At 38.4% G+C, this 22,257-nt stretch overlaps 1 protein-coding gene across 5 annotated transcripts in view; it reads left to right on the forward strand.

Moving 5' to 3' along the window:
- Positions 1 to 22,257, forward strand: part of Mrtf (Myocardin-related transcription factor) — a 347,118-nt gene that overhangs the window by 268,684 nt on the left and 56,177 nt on the right. For all 5 annotated transcript variants that reach the window (XM_073984937.1, XM_073984936.1, XM_073984935.1 and 2 more), the window contains 2 exons: positions 15,039 to 16,520; positions 16,598 to 16,750. In XM_073984937.1, the coding sequence (XP_073841038.1) occupies positions 16,511 to 16,520; positions 16,598 to 16,750 (163 nt within the window). In that variant the 5' untranslated portion in view covers positions 15,039 to 16,510. The remainder of the gene's footprint in view (positions 1 to 15,038; positions 16,521 to 16,597; positions 16,751 to 22,257) is intronic.

Here is a 22,257-nt window from a genome sequence, read left to right on the forward strand (position 1 = left end):
GTCTGATCCAAGGGAAATGACGGGTTGCCAGGTGACGTCATTTGTCAGACCAGGTGACACTATGATTATGTCTGGCGAACTGTGACACGCTCCTCTAATTCTGGTAGGGGCGTCCTCATTGACCGAGCAAAACGTAGAGCTATCAATCTGCTCAGCCAGCGCTATACCTTTCCGGTCGTTTTCGAGGGCCGAATTCCACATCTCATGATGCGCATTAAAGTCCCCCAGGACCAGACGATTATGACCTTCCAAAAGCGGGCTAATGTCAGGCTTATAATCTGAGATACAGCTATTTCTCGGCGGGATATATACGTTCAGCAACTCTATCTCGGCAGTTCCACACCTGACTGCTACCCACATACATTCCATGTACGGGTCGTTAGAGGCAGGCTCAAGCGAGATAGGTGTGTATTGAACAGACTGGTGCAAAAGGAAAGCTAATCCCCACCTCCACATCTGGTGCGATCCTTCCTTATTACGTTGATGATTTCCTGCACCGCCGCGACCTTGATCTTCTTCCGATTCATAAAGTCCACTATTTCATCGATCTTACCTCGGAGCCCATTGCAATTAAATTGCATTTTCTGCGATTGGAACAACAACGGCTTGTGTTAAAGGCTGTGTGTGCGGTTGTTGTCGAGGGGACTGCTGGGGAGTTTCGTAGTCAGACGACGAGGGAGTTTCGTAATCTGACGACGACTAACTGGGGCTGTGTTCGCGCAGCATGCAGCAACATAGTCCCTATCGTAGTCCCCTCGCGTGGGCAACCCCTTAAATGCACCCACTCCTGACATCTATTGCATCTCACCGAAGATTGTATATGGGTGAAGATGCGGATGTGACAAACCGAGCACAAATATATTGGTCCTGGGTTTTTCTCCGTCCCGGCACGGACCAAAAGAATCCGGAGCAGGCATTCCGGGATATGCCGCTCCCAGCACAGAAAAACGAAACAAATACAAACATATGCACACTGAGGTGGCAACCGTTGGCCGGAACGTGGTCCCGGGTCACAATTAGGAGGGTTGGCGTTTTATTTGAGATGACGACTTCTATTTTGCTTTTCAAAATATTCAGGGACACGTGTCTTGTTATTTTTTGTCTGCGGTGTCAGAATATGGTTAATAAATCATGACTGAAAAAATTACACACAGTGTAATTAACTTTTAACACAAATTTTCCCTATGATCATAATAATAAGTTAATTGGCATAATAAAATTTCGATATTAATTCGTTTAGTTTATTTTTTGTATATTGTAATACGACAGATTGTCATTTTATTGTGACCAAATACTGTATTAGACAATTCGTTAGGGAATTTTAATTTTCTGCTGATGCAATATCCCATTTAAAGGTTGCATCATTTAGAAGAACATGAAGAACAAACCGCATTAGTTTTTGTTTGTTTTGTTCTTTTTTTCTATTTTGGGGTAATGTATTTTATATATTTTGGGCCAATATTGTGTATAAATATATCTCTGCTAATTTTATTTTATTGTTTCTTTTGTTATTCTTTTTTTTAATGACGGATATAATCGGTTTAGTGCCAGGCTATGAGGCAATAGTGTGTCATAATATAGAAAAATGTAAAGGAATCTACTGAAATAGTGTGGTTATGCAGCAGTTGTTGTTATACCCTATACCAACACTAACAAATATTTTGTTTTGGTCCAATAAGTCTACATTAAGGGTTATGGCCACTTATTGAGCGCCAGAAAAACCATTTCTCAGGAGTTTGTTATAAGAAATCTACCAAACTTTTTTTAAAAGATTTTTATTTTATCCGAAAGGCCACACCTTGAGCTACATTGGGAATTTTTATTTGATGAAAAATAATGCCCGCCTACGAAATACAGTTTTTACTAAAGCAGTTTGCGTTGCCCACTGTAGCTCGAAAACGAATAAACCCATCAGCATTTATGTTTGTGAGGTCACTAAGAACCTAATAATCTTGTCCTTAAGCGAAAGAGAATTAAAAAAAAAAAATCTTTAGTAAAAAAATGGAGAGCTGTCGAAGCCAAAATTACGATGTTAACGAAAAATTGGTAGTATTTTCGCCATAAAACCATGAAAAAAATTCTCAGCCATTTTTTGTCCAATCGACTCGATATTTTTGCTCACATTCCAGTACTTCAAAATAAGCAAATAAAAAGTTTAGATTTTTTTTTTGATTTGTGAGTGGCCCTAACCTCTTAAGCTAAGTCGGCAATCTTGAATGGGATAATAATTGCGACACAGTGGGGAATGTTTGGTGCAACAATTTTTGTTTTTCAAATTTGAGATATTTTGAATATTTGAGACTCCCGAAATTAGATCCAATTCAAAGATTGACTATGTCGGTCCACTTCTTAACGGATCGTGTTAAAATTTTAATAGTGGTTAGTCATTGTGATAATGACCGCGTGCTGTGGATGCCAATACTTCCTTAGATATGGGTCCCGAGATATTAAGTAGATTTTGTGGTCTTTGTTACAACGCTACAATTAATTTCTAAATATTTCTCTTGATAATGACCCGAATGTTCCAAAACCCCCGCTCAAGTGGTATTCTTATAATATAATAAGATTGATTTGCTTCTTACTTACTTACTTAGCTGGCCCATTACAGAACATTTGTTCCATAGACCGAACTAAGAAAAGATCTCCAATTCTCTCTGTTTCGTGCTTCCCTTTTTAGAATACCGTGCCTTGTCATCTCTTCATCCACTTGTTTGCGCGATCTATTCTTTGGCCTGCCAATTCTGCGTGCACCGCCAAGCGGCTCATATCTATACGCCTTTTTAGCGGGTTCATTATCGCTCATTCTTATCGTATGGCCTAGCCAACGCAATCGCTGCATCTCGTTACGTTTAACTAAATTGATGTCGTTGTATAGCAGATACAGCTCGTGGTTCATACGATGTCGATATTCACCGTCAACGCAGATCGGTCCGTAGATCTGCCTTATCTGCTTGCGCAAATACCCAGGCTTCGGAACCATACATCAGCACGGGTAGTATCAGTGTTTTGTAAAGCGTTATTTTTGTTTGACGAGTAGTGGCTTTGATTTTGAAGCACTTACTTATTTAAGCCAAAGTAGCATCTGTTGGCCAATACAATTCTTCTTTTTATTTCACAACTGATGTCATTTGTTGTGTTTACGGCGTTGCCGAGGTATACGAAGTCTTTTACTACCTCAAAATTATAGGAACTTCAACAGTTGGTCCGATCTCAATGGACAATCATAAACTTCATCTTCTCGCCGTTTACCGCCAGACCCACTTTAGCAGATTCTCCTTCGACCTTCATAAAGGTAACGGTTACTTCTTTTACTGATCGTCCCATGATGTCTATATCATCAGCATAAGCAAGTAACATGTGGCTATTGGTGTAGATTGTGCCACTTCTTTAGACGTTTGCCTCTCGTATAACCTTTTCCCGGAGGATTTTGAACAGGTCACACGAAAGGCTGTCTCCTTGCCTGAAACCTGTTTTGGTACAAAACTCTTCGGAGAGATTCTTCCTATTTTAACTGAAGATCTTGTGTCAGTTAGAGTCATTTTACAAAGCCGAATGAGCTTTGCGGGGATACCGAATTCAGACATGGCTTGGAATAATTTTGAACGTAGCGGGCTGTCGGAGGCTGCTTTATAATCGGCAAAAAGGTGGTAGGTGTCGATCTGCATCTCTTGGGTCTTCTCCAGGATTTGCCGCAGGTAAATATCAATGGTGGATTTGCGAGGTCTAAAGCCGCATTGGTATGGTCCAACTATTTCGTTGACCATGGGCTTTAGTCGTTCGCACAATATCTTTGACACTATCTTGTAGGCGATAGGGAGAAGACTTATGCCCCTATAGTTGGAGCATAAAGACTTATCTCCTTTCTTATGGACGGGGCACAGGATGCTCAGGTTCGAATCGTCGGTTACGCGTTCTTCCTGCCAGATGGGGCTAACTAGCTGATGCATACATCTTATCAGCGTGTCACCTCCGGTTTTGAACAGTTCGGCTGGTAGGCCATCAGCTACTGCTGCCTTATTATTCTTCAGTCGGTTTATTGCTGTCTTTACCTTATCTTGGCCGGCTAGTATACATTCAATACCAGCTTCTGGGATTGGATCTGTGGCATCTTCGTCGACTTCGCTACTATTGGATACCAACAGTTTGAAAAAATGCTCTTTCGATATCCTTAGCACACTATCTGTATCAGTTACCAGATTACCTTGCTGGTCTCTACAGGAGGATGTGCCGGTTCCAAAGCCATCAGTTTGATGTTTCACTCTTTGGTAGAATTTTCGGACTTCATTCTGTCTCCTGTATATCTCGATTTGTTTACACTCCCGCTTTTCCATTTCTCTCTCTTTTTCCTGCGGAAAAGGCGTTTTTCCTCTCTCCTTTTCTCCCGATAACTCTCTCGTGCAATACGTGTTGCTACTGATTGTAGAGTAGCCCTATATTCCGCATTTTTCTTTTCGGAAGCAGCACGACACTCCTGATCATACCATGGATTGCTTGGTGGAGGTCTCTGGTATCCAAATACTGATTTTGCGCCTGCATGCATGGAGTGGGCACTGGTTTGCCATTGTCCTGATATGTTATCGGGACGAGGAGTGCTTTGAAAGCAATTGGGCCAGTTGAGTGGAATATGCTGTGACTATCTGTTGTGATTGCAGCTTACCGATGTCCAACTTCTGTTCGCACTTTGTTTGCTACGTTTAATCTGGTACGTACCTTTGCTGCAACAAGGTAGTGGTCCGAGTCTATGTTTGCACCTCGGAACGATTGTACCTCTACGCGTGATGCATGTCTTCCATCTATCACAACGTGATCAATTTGATTTCTTGTTCTTTGATCTGGCGACAGCCAGGTGTCCTTATGAATATAGAGATGCTTAAATCTGGTACTGCTAACTACCATGATTCTTGCAGCTGCCAAGTCTATCAGCCTCATACCATTGTCAGATGTTTCACTGTGGAGACTGAATTTCCCGACTGTTGGGCCAAAGATATTCTCCTTTCCAAATTTGACATTAAAATCGCCTAGTATAATTTTAATATCATGGGCAGGGCAACGGTCATAAGTTTCTTCAAAGCGCTCGTAAAATATGTCTTTGGTCTGTTCGTCCTTGTCTTCAGTGGGAGCATGAGCGCAAATAAAGCTGATGTTGAAGAATTTAGCTTTTAATCGAATTGCAGCGAGTCTTTCATTCACTGGGGTGAAGCTGGATACCAGATGTTTTAACCTCCGACCAACTACAAATCCGCAACCAAACTCATGGTTAGTGTCATGGCAGTTATAATACAGTGCGTCACCTTTAGGTGTTGTTGTGACGCCTTTCCCATTCCATTTCCTGTAGGGCAGTAATGTCGGCCTTGTACTTTTCAAGTACATCTGCAAATGCGTAAACTGCACCTTCCCTATAAAGTGTGCGAATATTCCAGGTGCAGATTCGCAGATCATGGTATTTAAAACGTTTGCGGGGTTCGTCAACTTTAGAGGTGTTTGTTTTTCTTTTCTTTCGTTTTTTCATAGTAGTCTGTTTTTTCTAGGGGAGGGTTACTAACCCGACACCCAAACCCAAGTTTTTAACGTTCTTATGGCTGAGCGCGCGGCACATGTTAGCTCACTACCTTTAACGGATGTTAAAGGCAGTTCCCCAGGTGACACCACGGGAAGGTCAGTATCCACTTGAGATGAAATAGGGACCAAGATAAATCCTAGGCTTTACCATGTTAAAGCCGGTCAGGACCGTTCCTTGGTATCTTCCATCGCCTGCGTCACCCGAATTTGCTTCAATGACATTAATTTTGGTTCAATCATAAATTTATACTTTTAAATTTTTAAATAGTATGCCAAAATTATAAAAGAAAACAAAACGACTGCTGTTTACGACCCCCAATAAACTTGTTCTAATTTTTCCACACTATCCTCCATTTTTGGCGTGCCTGCTTCCCTATATAACACTGCTGAAGTGAGTGCAAATGTTTTTTGTATTGTATTTACAGAACAAATCACAAAGTAGGTCAGTTAATATAATCTGCCAAAAATAATACTCACAAATTGTCATCCCTTATTGCGATGATTTGTTTGAAATATCGCCAAAGTAAAGACAGCTGCAGAAAATGTTTTTAGTTAAAGGCGCCATTAATTTTAACCCAAACAAAATATTTGTTGCCAAAAATAATGCCACTATTGACAAATGACAAACATTTTTAGACGACACAAACAAAACATAATGTCACGTGATATCCTGAGTACAAAAGAAATCATATATATTGTCATAGATAATATATGTATCTGATTGCTCAATTTCGAAAATAATATTGACAAAGTGTTTTTACGAGTACATCCTCCCTCTGTCTTAATGCTACAATCCAAAATAATTGAAATAAGGGTTTTTTGGCCCCAAGTATGTTTGGTTCGTCCAAACCGGTTCATCCGTTCCAGACAAGTTGTGCTAAAGTAAAGTTTGGATTATATCGGTTACTCACTTCGAGGGTGCACCATGTTACCAATAAATTTTGAACTTTTGTGGGGGAGATACCCAAAGGATGCAAACAAATATAGAGTATGTTGGAAACATTATTTATGTTTGGACAAAATATTACGAAATGGAATGTTTAAACCAAGTCAGTCCGAGAGGACGCACCTAAAACGACTTTAAATTGCCTGACACGGATTTCGTCCAAACACATTTGGGTTCCAAAACCGTTATTTCGGCGTATATATCCTCGTTAGCAAAAATACTGAGAGTATAAACAATAAGTATTTACCCCACTTTTTATAATATTTTTAAAACAATATTTTTTTCTTTCACAAACGTCCATCCCAGTCGTGTTTTTGCTATAACAATGCCGCAATATGTGTACACATACATACATATATTTATATCATGTACTTTCCATTTACATGTGATCATCTTTATGTATGTATATAACATAAATTAACGCTACATAGGTTTTACATATGGGGCATATCCCGCTTGCATGACAACACACTTAGCGGATACGATTTCAACACCTTTAAGAATAAATTAATTTTCAGACATTGCATATCGGTGAGAACAGAATATTTTTTTCATTTGCATTATTTGATTTTTTCATATAACAGTGCAGAAAAATGTGCATTTAATCTCTAAAATTACTCATATCCAACAAAAAAACTCTAATCATGGACGCGTGCCTGCTCTAAAAGGACTGTGCACGCGTGATACGAAACAAAGAGTATACAGCGCAGCACTGCGTGACACTAAAGACTGAGAGATATGCGCCCATCTATAACTACATAACAAGTTTTTGTAGAGTATCATTTCTCACACAAAATCTTCTTGCAAAACATGTTCTCTTGTAGGATACTTCTTGGGATTCAGATATTTTGTTTCAAACACATTTTCTAACAATCTGATCCACCTGAAATAGGATCGAAATTCAGTTTTGGCAACATCCCTGAATCCAACTTTTTTTTTTCCTTTATTATTCCATTTGGGAACATAGGGCTTCTAAAATACATTTCCATCTTAATCTATCTTGACATATTAATTTTATTTCATCGAAAGATTTATTTATATTTGGTCTGTTCCTTTACATTTGAAAATGGTAAAACCGACAAAAGTAGTGAAAGTTGTATGGTGTCAGAAGTAAAGGAACGCTTTTCGAGTAAAAAGTAGTAAAACTTGAAGATTCTTGCACGTAAAGGAACAAAGCTATTGTTTAATTCAGTCTTTATGGTTCTCCTCCAAGTATTTTTTGGACGTCCGGGTCAACGGTTTCCCTGTGGGTTCCACTCCAAGGCTGTTCTGGTGATGCTGTTAATTGGTTTGCGCAATGTATGGCCAATCCATTTCCACTTTCGTCTTGTAATTTGTTGCAGTATTAGATCTTCCTTTGTCTGTCTTAAGAGTTCGTCGTTTGATATGGTGTTTGGCCAAAACACTTTTAATATAATGCGCAAACATTTGTTTACAAATGTTTGTAATTTGTGTGCCACGCTTTTGGCTATTAGCCAAGTCTCGCTGCCATACAGTAATGTTGATTTTACACAACTGTTAAAAAGCCTAAGTTTCGTGTTCTTTGAAATGTGTGCTGATTTCCACGTTCTTCTCATGCGACCGAATGCTGCTCTTGCTTTCTTTATCCGATTTTCAACATCGTCGCTTACTCCACCGTCTGCAGACATGATGCTACCGAGGTAGCTGAAGCTTTTTTTCGTATTTTATAGGATTGTTGTCAATCATGAAGCTGTTTGTGTTGGTATTATTTATTCGCATCGCGTATGTTTTTGCTGTGTTTATTTCTAGACCCACAGTTTTTGCAATTTTTACTAAGTCGTCTAATTTGCTCTGCATTGGATTAAAGATAGTAAGCATATGTCGTCGGCATAATCAAGATCTTCCAAGTGTCGGTCAAAGGTCCAGTTAATACCTCTTTTTTTGGAACAAACATAATCGAAACTAGTTTATAGGATTGTAGAACTCGCGATTCCACGTCGTTCGATGTATATCTCATGAGTGTGCTCCGTACAGCTTCCTAGTAATAGAAGTCCAAAGGCGAAAATTTGGTCCGTAAATTTTCTGAAAAAACCTATTTTTTGGCTTTAAAATTTACAACTGTCGTACAGGTACCCCTGAACCCCGCGTGATTTCAGTTTTTTTACGTGCCGGATCTAATGAGCTCTTCCGCGGTCAAATCCATCCACTAAAACGCCGGATATAGATACCTTGAAAGTAGGAAAATCTGAAAAAATATATTTTGACAATTCCGCGAATTGAACCGCGATTTTCTTTGATTATTTTTACATAAATGTAATCCTTTATACGAGATTATTATATTTGCCAAAAAGGTGTGTCACAAATTACAAAGATTCGGGAGTAATATCCCTATTTATCCCAAAATAGAATGTGGTGGCACATCCGCAGTTCTTGACGAATCTGTCTAAAATAATTTATATTGACGTATTTTTAATAGGGGGCCATTGAAATCGGATGCACCTTATAATCATATGCACATCGCGTAATTTTTTGCCCACTTGAAGGTTTTTTGAATAGTAAGATGCAACTGATGGCACACTTTGGCCGCTGAATGAAACATGGGAAAACCCATGCATATTGATAGACATGGACTCCCTGTATCCGAAAAGCACATGCACCTCAACTGATTTAAACGGATTCGCGAATTACACGCTTTTTAACTTTTGTGTTTTTTCTTTGATTGTGATTTCAATATTACTCTCTACTTCTTATTTCTATAGCTTATCACAGAAAGCAAATATACTTTCACGATGACTAATTACTTTCTCGTAGAAGTTTAAGCAAAATACTTCAGGATTTGGATCGAAATTTAGTGAAATAATAGAATAACTCCCAACATTTATTTTTCAAATTTTTCGTATTTAACCAAAAATATATTTTTGAAATAATTTCCAACAATAAGTTTCCGTTCTTTGTTGTTGCTGTAATATGCAAGTTATAAGCGCGATCTTTATAATTTTGGTCTCACATTTTTCTACGCGTTGTCTAGATTCTGTACGTATTTTTAAGTTATTTTTTAGAGATTTTTTGGCCTTTGATTTAGAATAAATAAAATTAATTCCAAGATTTCTTCGATATTTTTTGATTTTCCGCGAAAATAAAAATAAATTTAGCAAATATTTTAGCATCTACGGATAGATATCACATTCTGCTAACGATTCATATATACATGTTCTTATTACAACACAATAGAAATTTTTAAATATTTTTTCTTTACAAGAGAGTAAAACCGCATATAACTTTTGAGTGCAGCATCCAATTTTGTGAACGCGAACAGATTTGAAACCACGATTTTTTTCTTAACCCATGTACCAAAAATGGCGGATGTGCTCGCCAAAAAAGTTTTTAATTTTTTTTCTATGTAATTGTAAAGGAAATTTGAAATTTACCATATGTACGGCTATCGACTCGTTAATGGGGGTATTCGTATTCAAATGAATATAGGAATTATGATTGTTGTCTTGCTCAATATTGCTTATACGTTCGAAGTGTTGTTTCCATAGATGGATTTGATCCTCCGGATTGGTGATTATTTCGCCGTTGAGATCTTTTAGCCTTCGACTAGCTCGTAAGTTGTTGTTGCATAGTCGGCCTATTACCTGGTGGACTTTCCTGGCATCGTTCGCTCCTGCTGCCGCCTCTGCTTCTATGGCTATGTTTTCAAGATATTTTCTTTTATCGGTTCTGGCTGCTTTTTTACTGCCTTTGCTTTTATTTTGTATTTCTGGTTGGTATTGGCGTCTCCGAGTAGGTATTCATTTCCTTTAAGGTATTAATTTCCAGGTGTTGTCAGATATCCAGATCTTTCTTGCTTCTTTTTGTCTGTATCCTATTTCCTTTTCCGCAATTGTTTTCAGCACGTTCATTTTTTACTCCCATGGTTTGTTGTTGGTGGGTAGACATGTTTCCAAGAGTTCACTGACCGTCTCTCCCTTCTGAATATTGTTGTTGAGTATCTTCACATTCGATTTTCCTTTATAATTTCGACGAAGCTTTATTTTAATACTGCCAACTAAAAGTTCGTGGTTTGTGTCCATATCTGCTCCTCGCTTTGTGCGCACGTCCTGTAACGAGCCTCTCCATTTACGACTGATGCATAAATGATCGATTTGATTACGGGTTTGATTATTTGGGGATGTCCATGGGTATTTGTGTATGCTTTTGTGGGGAAAGGTTTGGCACGATCACCGTTGTTGTTCTTTAAGCCTAGGCCGTGTTTTCCTATTACGTGCGTAATGCCCTTATTTTCGGTTCCGATTTTTTGCATTAAAGTCTCCGATGAGCACAATAATGTCACGGTTAGGGATGTTTAGCAGTGTTGCGATCAGTTGGTTGTAGAATTCATTTTTATACCCTCAGCCTTTAGGCTAGAAAGGGTATATACACTTTCATACGGGCAAAATGTGCCTCATCGAAATAATGGTTTTAGACCCCAAGTATGTTTGGACGAAATGTGTTTCAGACAATTTGGAGTTAATTTAGCAATGTCCGTCCGTCCGTCTGTCTGTCTGTCTGGCTGGCTGGTGCGCACGATAACTCTCGAACGGATGAACCGATTTGGTTAAAATTTTGGCTTTCGCAATATTTTGTCCAAACATAGTTTAAGTTCGAAGATGAGCTATATCGGTCCATTCCTTCCGGTACCTCTCCCACAAAAGTCCCAAAATGTTCGGAAAATTTGTGGGCATGATAACTCTTGAAGGGAGTGACCTATGTAATCAATACTTTGCACATCCTAATATATCTACCAGATATAGAGCAGGTTCGAATATGGACTATATTTGTCTACTCCTTCTGTTACCTCTCACACAAAATTTCGGATAAGTTCACTTTAAGACCTGCTCTCAAATCACTTTGATTTTTGTTGAAGCTATTTGCATTCGCTAACTCCATTACGACGGTGAAAGTTTTTTCAGGAGCAAATCCATATTTCTTGGGAAAACAGCCCGAAAGGTTAAAAAAACCCTATGTCACCATATGTGGCGGTCGGAGAGCACGATAACTCTCGAACTGTTCAACCGATTTGGACCAACATTTGGTCTTCGTCATAGTATATCCATACTTAGTTTCATGGGCAATATCGGTCCACAACTTTCGGTACTCCTCCCCAATATTTAAAAAATGTCACTAAAATGCTAGGACGATATCACTTGAATGGGGCAACCAATTCGGTCCAAACTTTGGATCTCCTAATATGTTATCAAAATTTAGGTTAACTTCTAAAATGGCCCATATCGGCCCTCCCTAAGGGTACCTGCCCTACAAAAGGTTAACATTTGTGTCTTAGTGTAGTTAATTCCTAATCCCCATTTTTGTCGGCAAGTTCAAATGTCCAAAAAGGGCCACAAAATTCTGAAGATACCTTAAATACATTCGATCTGTCCGGATGTGAAAGTTTCGGTTCACATTGGCTGAGGGTATATATCTGTCGGCAAAGCCGACTGATACCTTTTTACTTGTTTATTGAGGAGTCAGCATTCTCTGTTGGAGCGTAACATTGTATAATGGGGACACTTTTTTTTGATGTTGCTTCGGAATCTTCCAAAGATGTTCGATTTTGTTTTGAGATTAATAATCCGACCCCGCTTTCGCCTCTAGGCTCCTTACCGCAGTATATAACCAGATTCCCTGCTTCAGTTATTAGTTCGCTACTTCCGTTCCATCGCATTTCACTGATACCTGTGTTGTCCAGTTTGAACTTAGCAATTTGTGCTAGCCTTGATGGTTCCCGAAGCGTCCTTACATTCCATTGAGCGATTCTTATCCGTTTCCGTGTGCTTAAGGTCGTCATCGTTATTTTGGTGTTGTTTTCTGTATTAATTGAAGTTTCAGTAATCGATTAAGTTTCGGGTAAGAGAGTGATTGACCCTCTGTACCCTATGACGATGTTGAGGCTGCCAACTTGCAGGTGCCGCCCCACCTGTTCTAGCGAGAACGTTTGTATAGCGAATCGCTTGATCCAAGCAGACATCCGCTTTCTGCTGTACAGAAGCCGTAGATGTGGATCCCACAACGCCAACTATTTTTCAAACGCAACCATTCCAGCTTTCTAAGCCTCTGCTTGCCATTTGTACTAAGGGACCAGCTGTCGCCCTTAGGCTAAGTTTTGGTCACCCTCGGGTATTTTATTTTCCCGATGTCCGCCATAGAGAACTATGATGAACGTTCCCCAATTCGCGAATGGGAGGGTCCCGATGGACCCGGAGGATCTATCAAACCCCAAATAAAGCTTGTAATTCTGTATCGACGGTAGGTTAGTATAAACTTCTCTACACGTTTTTAGAACGATTTGTGGCTTTAGGAACACGACCGACATTATCGAAAAACATGAAAAGGATCTTCGAACAGACCCTAAACTACACTTGGACACAAATGTTGAATATTTATGGGGGGGATTAAAAAAGAACAAAATGTGTCGAAAATTATTCTTATGCTTAAGATTGCTTGAGACAAGTAAGAAAGTATCAGACAGCTGTGCCGACTGAGATATACCCTCAGCCTCGGACCTAAAGAAAAGAAACAAACACAATACTTCTGACGTTTCTAGGGGCTTTTTGGTTTGTTGAACCAATTTCTTAGGAAGTATGGATTTTCCCCGAAAAAATGTACCGTTTTAACTAGGGCCGCACACAAAACATGTTGCTAAACATTTAAAAGAGAGAGTGTGGGAGATTTCTTATTTCGACGGTTATCTTACGTACTACCCAATGTAGTTGGTGCCGGCAGGTTTTTTTTTTGAGATTTTGGGCCTTTACCTCAGGAAGAAATTCAAAACGATTCGAGATGAGCTCTTAAGCTGCACTTTTCCTAAATTTTGTGTTGGAGGTAGCCGAAGGACTGAGCCGATATAGTCCATATTCCAACATGATTAGATGAAATAATACGATATGCAATGTTTGGACCAATCAGAAACTTCCTGCTGGAGTTATCTTGTCAATTTTTCATTTTAGTTGTTGCCGTCAAGATTTATTGGAGCAATTAAGACATTATCTCAGGAAGTATGGACTTGTCCCCGGCAAAATTTGTACCGTCGTATAGGGGACCGTAAAGACAAACTGCTGAAAAATATTTCAAATCGATCCGAGAGGAGCTCTTAGACTTTTTGTATGGAACCCATTCTATGTCTGGAACTAATATTACCATATGCAAAATTTTGACCGATTCGGTTACTCCATTCGAGAGTTGTCGTGCGCACCATTTTAGTGATAATTGCTGAACTTTTGTGGGGAAGGTACCGGAAGTAGTGGACCACCGATATGGTCCATCTTCGAACTTTAACTAAGTTTGAAAAAATGTCGAATGCCAATTTTTTGACCTGATAGGTGGCTTCGTTCGAGAGTTATCGTACGCACCAGCCAGCTAGGCGGACCCTCTTTAGCCCAATGACCGAGGGTTTAAAAATGTGACTTTAAAATAGAAAATATTCTTTTGAACTTAAATGGAACAGAATAAAAATCCGTCGTTATAGTCTATGTTTTTGGTGCGGCTCTTATAACTTGTTCCCTGAAAACACTTATGTAGACTTAAGTTATTTCCAAATCTTTTGTAATTGATTGATTTTGTAAATTCTAATCGAATTCTGATTCTATGGTATAAAAGTGACGGGCATAGTTTATTCATTTATTCAATATTAGTTGCGATAAATGTAAAAATATATTTCCCGGGAAAATCCCGTAACCAAAAAACCGAGAATTGCCGGTGCGGGATTTCCCTACCCAAAACCCTATTCCTCACATACAAAATTTCAATGTTTTGCAATGTCGTTTTTCATTTTTTTTTTGGAGCGGGTTGTTCTCGCGCTTATTCAGTGTCGATTTGGCAGAAACTTTGCACATCAGAAAAATTAGATTCAGATACCTTCTCTGCAAAAGTTCAATACTTTTTTGGCTTCAATCCGCTTCACGTTTATTGGCATATCTTCGGCATTTATTCGGAATGCAACGAGTCGTTGAGATAAATACCCAGGAGTTTCTATATTTTTTTCGGCAAGTTCATACGGCCAAAAAAGGTCACAAAATTCTGAAAACCACCTGATGCATAACTCTTTGCGGTAAAGAATGTCATGGATAATAACAAAGAATGTAAGTAGTAGATTTTCTTTTGCTTTATTCGATTTGATGAACATTTCAATTCGTTCACAAGGTGTAGTAAAAAGAACGTTTGTAAAATGATGAAACGAATTGAGGATATGGAATTTTATAAATAAAGCAAGAATTCGTTTGTATGCATATAAATCAGATGAAGCTATTATTTAAAAGAGCTGAAGCACATATTGGGAGGAAAAATACACAAGCTCTTCAAAAAGATACACACAAGCTGCTTTCACAGAAGAACACGGCCGTTTATTATAGAAAAGTGCCAGTTTTTTATAGAAAACCTCAAGATCTTCTGATAGGTCATTCGATCTGTCCATAGATGAAAATCTCAATTCACACATTCAGAGTGTATATCGTTGCCTTAAACTTGACAGATACTATTTTACTTGTTTTAACTGTATTGTAATGTATCTTCTTTTCTTCTTGCTTCTTTACAGAGTCTACGCACGGCGTGGACGGACCTGCATCGTGGCGTTTAACGCTCGATCAGGATCTTATTGATACCCTCAAAGGCAGTTTCCCCAGTTGGTTTCAACAGTCGTCGACGACGGGAGCTAATAGCTCAACGGTTGTCAGCAGCAAAAATAGCTGTAACGCCACAAAACTTTTGACAACCACCGCCAATCACATAAACCGCATAAAGGCATACACGAATCAAAACAATACCATCACCATCAACAGCAATTACAGGCGCCACAATTATCATTATCTAAATCCCAACAACAGCAACAATAAAATTCTAAACGGTAATAATATCAACGGTCTTACTATCACAACTACCACCGCGGCTGCTGGTGCCAGCAATTCCATACAAAACAACAACAACAGCAGCAACAACAATAGCAGCAGTAATAATCCACGGCCCACCACGACGAACGGCAGCATAAATCTGCTAAATAACACAATTTGCGTGACTCCCATAACAATCGATACCAGCGGTGGTTATTTGCATACCTCGGCATCGGGCCATCATCATCATCAATTTCTTAGCAACCAAAATACACTCCATTTGCATCAGTTGAACGGAAGTACAGCAACGACACTTCTAGCCAACGCCGCCGCCGTCTGTTCATCCCTGTCATCTTCGTCAGCATCGCCAGCATCAAGTGTGACCTCTAACTGTTCGGGTAATTCACATTCAACGATCTCATCGAAAAATTCCCAAACCACATCTCAACAACAACAAGTAGTAATAGGAGCAGCCATAGGAGGTGGAGGAGTAGTGATAAATAACATTAGTGTTGGTGGTGGTTGTGGTGTTAGTCAAACTATTTCCAACACTAAGCCACCAATTTCGATAACTAAATCCAACCATTCATCATCATCTTCTTGCTCCCCATCATCATCGTCGTCGTCGTCATCATCCTCTTCTTCGTCTTCGTCATCATTATCGCCGCCCTCCTCATCATCTTCGACATCGAATAAAACCAAGGCATCTGGTTCCATAACACACTCAACGAAAAAATCCTCCAATCCACCAATAAAGACACAAAAAATCTCCAACAACGCCAATAACATCTCCTCAATTGCCAAATCATTGCCAACTACAAACAGTATAACTGTGACATCAGGTACTACAACAGCTGTCGCCAGTACAGCCAGCACAGTCACTTTGAAACCCATAACCACAGCAGCATCAGCCACAAATCTACTACCCGCCCACATACCCAGTGCTGTGGGAGCGACAACAATTACCCGTGTAATTCCAAAATCACCATCATTGCATAGTCTTAGTGGTGGTGGTGGTTCGTTACTTGCAACATTCTCATCACCTGGTTCAGCAACCACCTTCGAACTTATTTCGGATTCATCTTGCAACGGCCTCTTAAACGCCGCACACTTGAGTGGCAAAACAGCTTTTGAGCAAACATTTCAAGACGTTATATTATTACAGGAAGCCTACGACGATATGTCAGAGGGTGAGTAACAAAATCCCTACCATGAATTGGCGTTAAGGTTATCACGACATTGGCTTTTGTTTTTTTTTTAATTTCAGGCGAACAACGTTTAAATGCATCATTTCTGGGAGGAGGCATCAGCAGCAGTGATGACGCCACAAATTCTGATTTTTATGATCCACGACAATCGCCGCCCAAGGCAATTGTCGATTCCAGTCCGCTTCAGCCACAAATGGATAAAAACAAAGAATGTAAGTTATAGTTTTTCTTTTGTTTTATTCGATTTGATGAACATTTCAATTCGTTCACATGGTGTAGTAAAAAGAACGTTTGTAAAATGTTGAAACGAATTTTGGATATGGAATTTTAGAAATAAAGCAAGATTTCGTTTGTAGAAGTGAGTAGGTATGCTCAGTATATCGCATGTATATAAATCAGACGAATCTATTATTTATAAAAAAAGAGCTGAAGCTCTTATTCGGTGGGAAATACACAAGCTCTTCAAAAAGATACACACAAGCTGCTTTCACAGAAGAGCACAGCCGTTTATTATAAAAGAGTGCCAGTTTTTTTATAGAAAACCTCAAGATCTTCTGGTAGGTGATAAAAAGTAAGCCGAAACAAAGAAAAACATAAGCTCTTTTAATAGAGGAGCACACGCTTTTCTTAGAGAAAAATACAATTTTCTTATTAAATGCCACAAGCTCATTTCATAGAAAATCTCTTCTTATAAAAGAACACAAGCTCTTCTCCTAGAAGAGCACAAGCTCTTCTTATATAAGAGCACAAACTCTTCCCATAAAATATTGCAAGCTCTTCTCACAGAAGAGCACAGACTCTTCTCATAAAATAGTACAATCTCTTCTCATAGAAAATCACAAGCTCTTTTCAGAAAAGATCACAAGCTCTATTTAGAGAAGAGCTCAAACTCTTCTCCTAGAAGAGCACAAGCTTTTCTCATAGAAGAGAGCAAGAGCACAAGCTCTTCTTATATAAGAGTACAAGCACAAACTCTTCTCATAGAAGAGCACAAGCTCTTCTCATAGAAGAGCACAAGCTCTTCTCATAGAAGAGCACAGACTCTTCTCCTAGAAAAGCACAAGTTCTTTTCCTAGAAAAGCACAAGCTCTTCTCCTAAAAAAGCACAGGCTCTTCTACTAGAAGAGCACAAGCTCTTATCATAAAAGAACACAAGCTCTTCTCATAGAGGAATACAAGCTCTTCTCATAGAAGAGCACAAGCTCTTCTCCTAGAAAAGCACAAGTTCTTCTCCCAGAAAAGCACAAGCTCTTCTCCTAAAAGAGCACAGGCTCTTCTACCAGAAGAGCACAAGCGATTCTCATAGAAGAACAAAAGCTCTTCTCACAGAAGAGCACAAAGTCTTCTCATAGAAACCTACAATATCTTTTCAAAGAAGAGCCCAAGCTGTTCTCATAGAAGAACACAAATTCTACTCACAGAAGAGTACAAGCTCTTTTATTCATAGAGGAGCACAAGCTCTTCTTTTCATAGAAGAGCACAAGATTCTCTCCTAGAAGAGCACATGCTCTCCTAGAAGAGCACACGCTCTTCTAGCATAGCACAAGCTCTTCTCATAGAATAGCTCAAGCTCTTCTCCTAGAAGAGCACAAGCTTTTCTGATAGAAGAGCAGAAGTTCTTCCTCTCACAGAAAAGCACAGGCTCTACTTCCTGTAGAAGAAAACACGCGCTTCTTCTTATAAAAGAGTTCAAATTATTCCCCCTTCTCATAGAATGTTTTAAGCTATTGTTATAAAAGGTCTTATGCTCTTCTCATAGAAGAGCATAAACTCTTCTTATAGTAAAGCACACTATATTCTTGTGATGATAAAAAGTTCTTCATGTAGAAAAAAATAGCTTTACGAGTAGAAGTGTGCAAGCTCTTAAGCTTAATATCACAAGAGTACAAGTTCTTTTCAAAGTGGACCACAAGCTCTTCCTACCGAAGAGCACAAGCTCTTCTCATGAAAGCTCTTCATATTGAAGAGCACAAGCTCTTCTTATAAAAGAGCACAAGCTCGTCTTATAATAGAGCACAAGCTCTTCTTATAAAAGAGCACAAGCTCTTCTTATAAAAGAGCACAAGCTCTTCTTATAAAAGAGCACAAGCTCTACTTAGAGCACAAACTGTACTAATATAAGAGCAAAAGCTCTTCTCATAGAAGAGAGGGAAAGCTCTTATTATAGAAGAGAGCACAAGTTGTTCTCATAATTCTTATTGAAGAGCATAAACTGTTCTCATAGAAGAGTACAAGATCTTTCCCACCGAAGAGCACAAGCTCTTCTTATAGAAGAGCACAAGCTTTACTAATATAAGAGCACAAGCTCTTCTTATATACGAGCACAAGTTTTTCTTATATAAGAGCTCAAGCTCTTCGTATAGAAGAGCACAAGCTCTTCTTATAGAAGAGAGCAAAAGCCCTTTTCATTGGTGTCCAAAATAAATGAGTGAGAATTGATGGGAGAGTAATGTCCCTTTCTTAAACAACGGCTGTCATAGCTCTCATTTGAATTCGTTATTCTCTGTTGTTACGACAACGTGCAGGCATTGACATCAATGCAGCCAAGATAACCCATATACGTTAACGTGACTATAAAAACAACATATGTTCTCTTTAGCTGTGTTCCTTTACTTACCTGAGGTTACCATTTGTTACCATTTTTAACCTGCAAAGCGTTCCTTAACCCCAAAAAGTGGTAAAGCTAACAGCAATTTTAAAGAGAGTGAGAGGAGAGAGAGCACATATGCCTTTCTCTTCTACCACAGGCTACCAGACAAATTTCTGCAGGTAAAAAATGGTAGAACTGATTTTTCGACTTTTGTTTGACGATTATTTCCCAATGAAGAAAAAAATGGACGAAAAACAGAAGAAAAAGTCGAACGCTGACAAAACTAAATTAAAAACTGTGAAATAAAAGACGAAATTGATTTTTTATGTTTTTTTGACATTGCTACCAGATCTACCATTTTTCCGTTCCTTTGCTTTTTCGGTAAAAATGTTCATGAGAGAGCAATTTTGACACTTTTTTCTTTTACAACTTTTACCATTAAAAAAAGTAAAGGAACAAAGCTTTTATTCTCATCTGTCGTGGTTTAGCAAAGGAAAGACTCGCTCCGAGAGACTAATGCACAAAATATTTTGAACACCACCGCATCAATGCTTTTTAGAGATGAGCAAAAGCTCTTCTCACAGAAGAGAGGAAGAGCACTCATTATAGAAGAGCGTAAGAAATCTTATTATAAAAGTAAGCACAAGTTGTTCTCATAGAAGAGAGCACAAATTTTTGCATATAGAAGAGCACACGCTCCTCTGATGAGCACAAGTCATTCTGATAGATTACCACATGATCTTTAAATAGATGAGCGAAGGTATAGAAAATACAAGCAATTCTCACAGAAGATCACAAACTGTTCTCATGGAATAGAATAATCTCTTATTACACTGTGAACCGAAATATTGGGGGGTGGAAAATTCCTATTGGAGATGAAAGCCCTTGGTGAGTATATACAGAACCCCGAAGGACAGATTCGTCGTGAGTCGATATTTCGCGATATGGCGTGATGAAGTTTTTGCTAGAGACCCTGTAAGCCATCAGGAATTAGCGTTATATCTTTGTCCACTGTTGCTTTAGCTTATTTTTGATATGACATGTCTTCAGTCAAATCGAATGAGGATTATTTTCGTAGAGCACTTCGACCTTCTAACTCGCTTCCTTCAATGTCCTTTTCGTCCTTTATTTTAAGAGCCGCTATAAAAGTACCACAAGATGACGTTTTTCAACTTCGAAATGTTCAGCAAAAATGTCGGCCAGAAAATTTTAGGTACGGCTCTCATTGACAACAAATCGATGTTGTCGCGTTTTCGTGGTCATTAAAGCTCTTCAATTGAAGAGAAGGGGCTCTTTTAATAGAAGAGGAGAGACTCTTGGTAGCTATTCTGATAGATGCTTTTAGTTTAGAAAATGTTTTCTTTTTGCAGATGTTTTGTTTAAAGAACTTTTTATCTTCACAAGAATAGAGTGTGCTTTTTACTATAAGAAGAGTTTATGCTCTTCTATGAGAAGAGCATAAGACCTTTTATGACAAGAGTTTAAGACATTCTATGAGAAGGGCATCTTCCTTTACCCTGTTTCATGTCGATATAAATTCAGATATTCTTATTAAAGTCTTCTAAATTGTTGAATGTCCAACATCTTATTTGGTCGTTTACTCATTTTTGGTCTACTCATGAGGGTGTTCGACTTCCGGTGTATTTTGGCTGGATGACCTTCTTCAACAGTATCCGTTGCTTTCGTTGTTTCCTTCCTTGTGTTCCTTTGTCCCTTCCTGTCGCATTTTCATTCGCTTTTGCCTAATTGAATTGGAGACATTGAAAGTCTTCCATGTGGCCATTCAAGGATTTCTGAGGGAAGGAAACTCGTGTTGTTGTTGTTGTTTTTGCCTTATGACCAATTGCAATTAGTAACAAATATACTATAACTTGTACAAAATTCATTGTTAAGAGATTTGGCAGCCAGTTCTAAATAAGTTGTTGGTATTTTACGCTCGGAAAAAGATAAAGTATTGAAATAAATGTGATTATTGGGGATGAGTAGATTAAAGAAATCCAATTTGTTTTGTTTAATTTGCTCTAAATATTTGACGAGAGATGTACAACATCTCTCTTTATATAAGAAAATTGTTATAGGAAAATTGTGAGTTAACAAAATCCTTAAAGAAGCTCAAATTACTGAACCCCCAAAAAAGTATGTACATACGAGTATGAATTCGTTTGTATTGCAGCTATGTTTTTTTTCTCGGCTCTATTTATGCCTGACTGCCACAAGGCAAGAGCATCGTTTGTCTAAGTCCTTAAAGTTTCTTATCATCGTCCTTGATAAAAAAACATTTAACAAAATGTTCTACGAGCAGAACATGAACAAAACTAAATTCAACTACAAGATTTTAGTTTCCGTTCAATTTTGTTTATCTACTCTTGTTTACCATTGTTCAGAATATTTCCTTTTGGGTACTGTGCGGATGAGTACATTTCTTTGTTCGTGTGTGTGTGTGTGTTTTAGTGTTTATCAAGTTGATACATTCTTAAACAAGTGGCTGTAAGATAATCCCACAATAGCTTTTGTCTTATGGTTTTATAAAGTTTCTAATAAGTCAACAATACATTGCCATACCCCAGCAACACTCACGGCATGGTTTATGGGAAAACAATTTTAGAGGGTGGTATTGAAATGAAAAAAATTGATTTTTTTTAACATATAAAAATCTTACAAATACATCATCCATTTACTAATATATTTTACAAAATTTAATTTTCATTTGTTATCTTGCCATAGTTTGTAACTATACACCAAAAAAACATTTACTTAAATAATTAATAATATAGACTCTCTTAACGTTTTACCATTCAATAAAATACTTAGTAAACCACAAACTTAATGGGATTTATTAACTGAGAATGCCACTTGTTCGGTTAGTGAAGTGAGTCTTGATGTGCCAATAAAAAAATAATCATGCAAATTATTATCATATTAAAAGTTTATTACTTGGTCAGTTGTTTTATTATATCCTTATCCTGCCTACAATGTGAAACACATTGCCACACACACACCCACTTACATCCACCCACAATATAAGCCTCTATTTGTGGTCATTTTAATGTGTATCCTTCATCAGTACGAACATGATGTATGGGGGACAAAAGACCAAAGATTTGCCTTCATCAAAAAGTTCTGCTGTAG

The sequence above is a fragment of the Musca autumnalis genome, unplaced genomic scaffold (genome assembly GCF_047663935.1).
Source record: "Musca autumnalis isolate F117 unplaced genomic scaffold, ASM4766393v1 scaffold_4, whole genome shotgun sequence".
Classification (NCBI taxonomy): Eukaryota; Metazoa; Arthropoda; class Insecta; order Diptera; family Muscidae; genus Musca; species Musca autumnalis.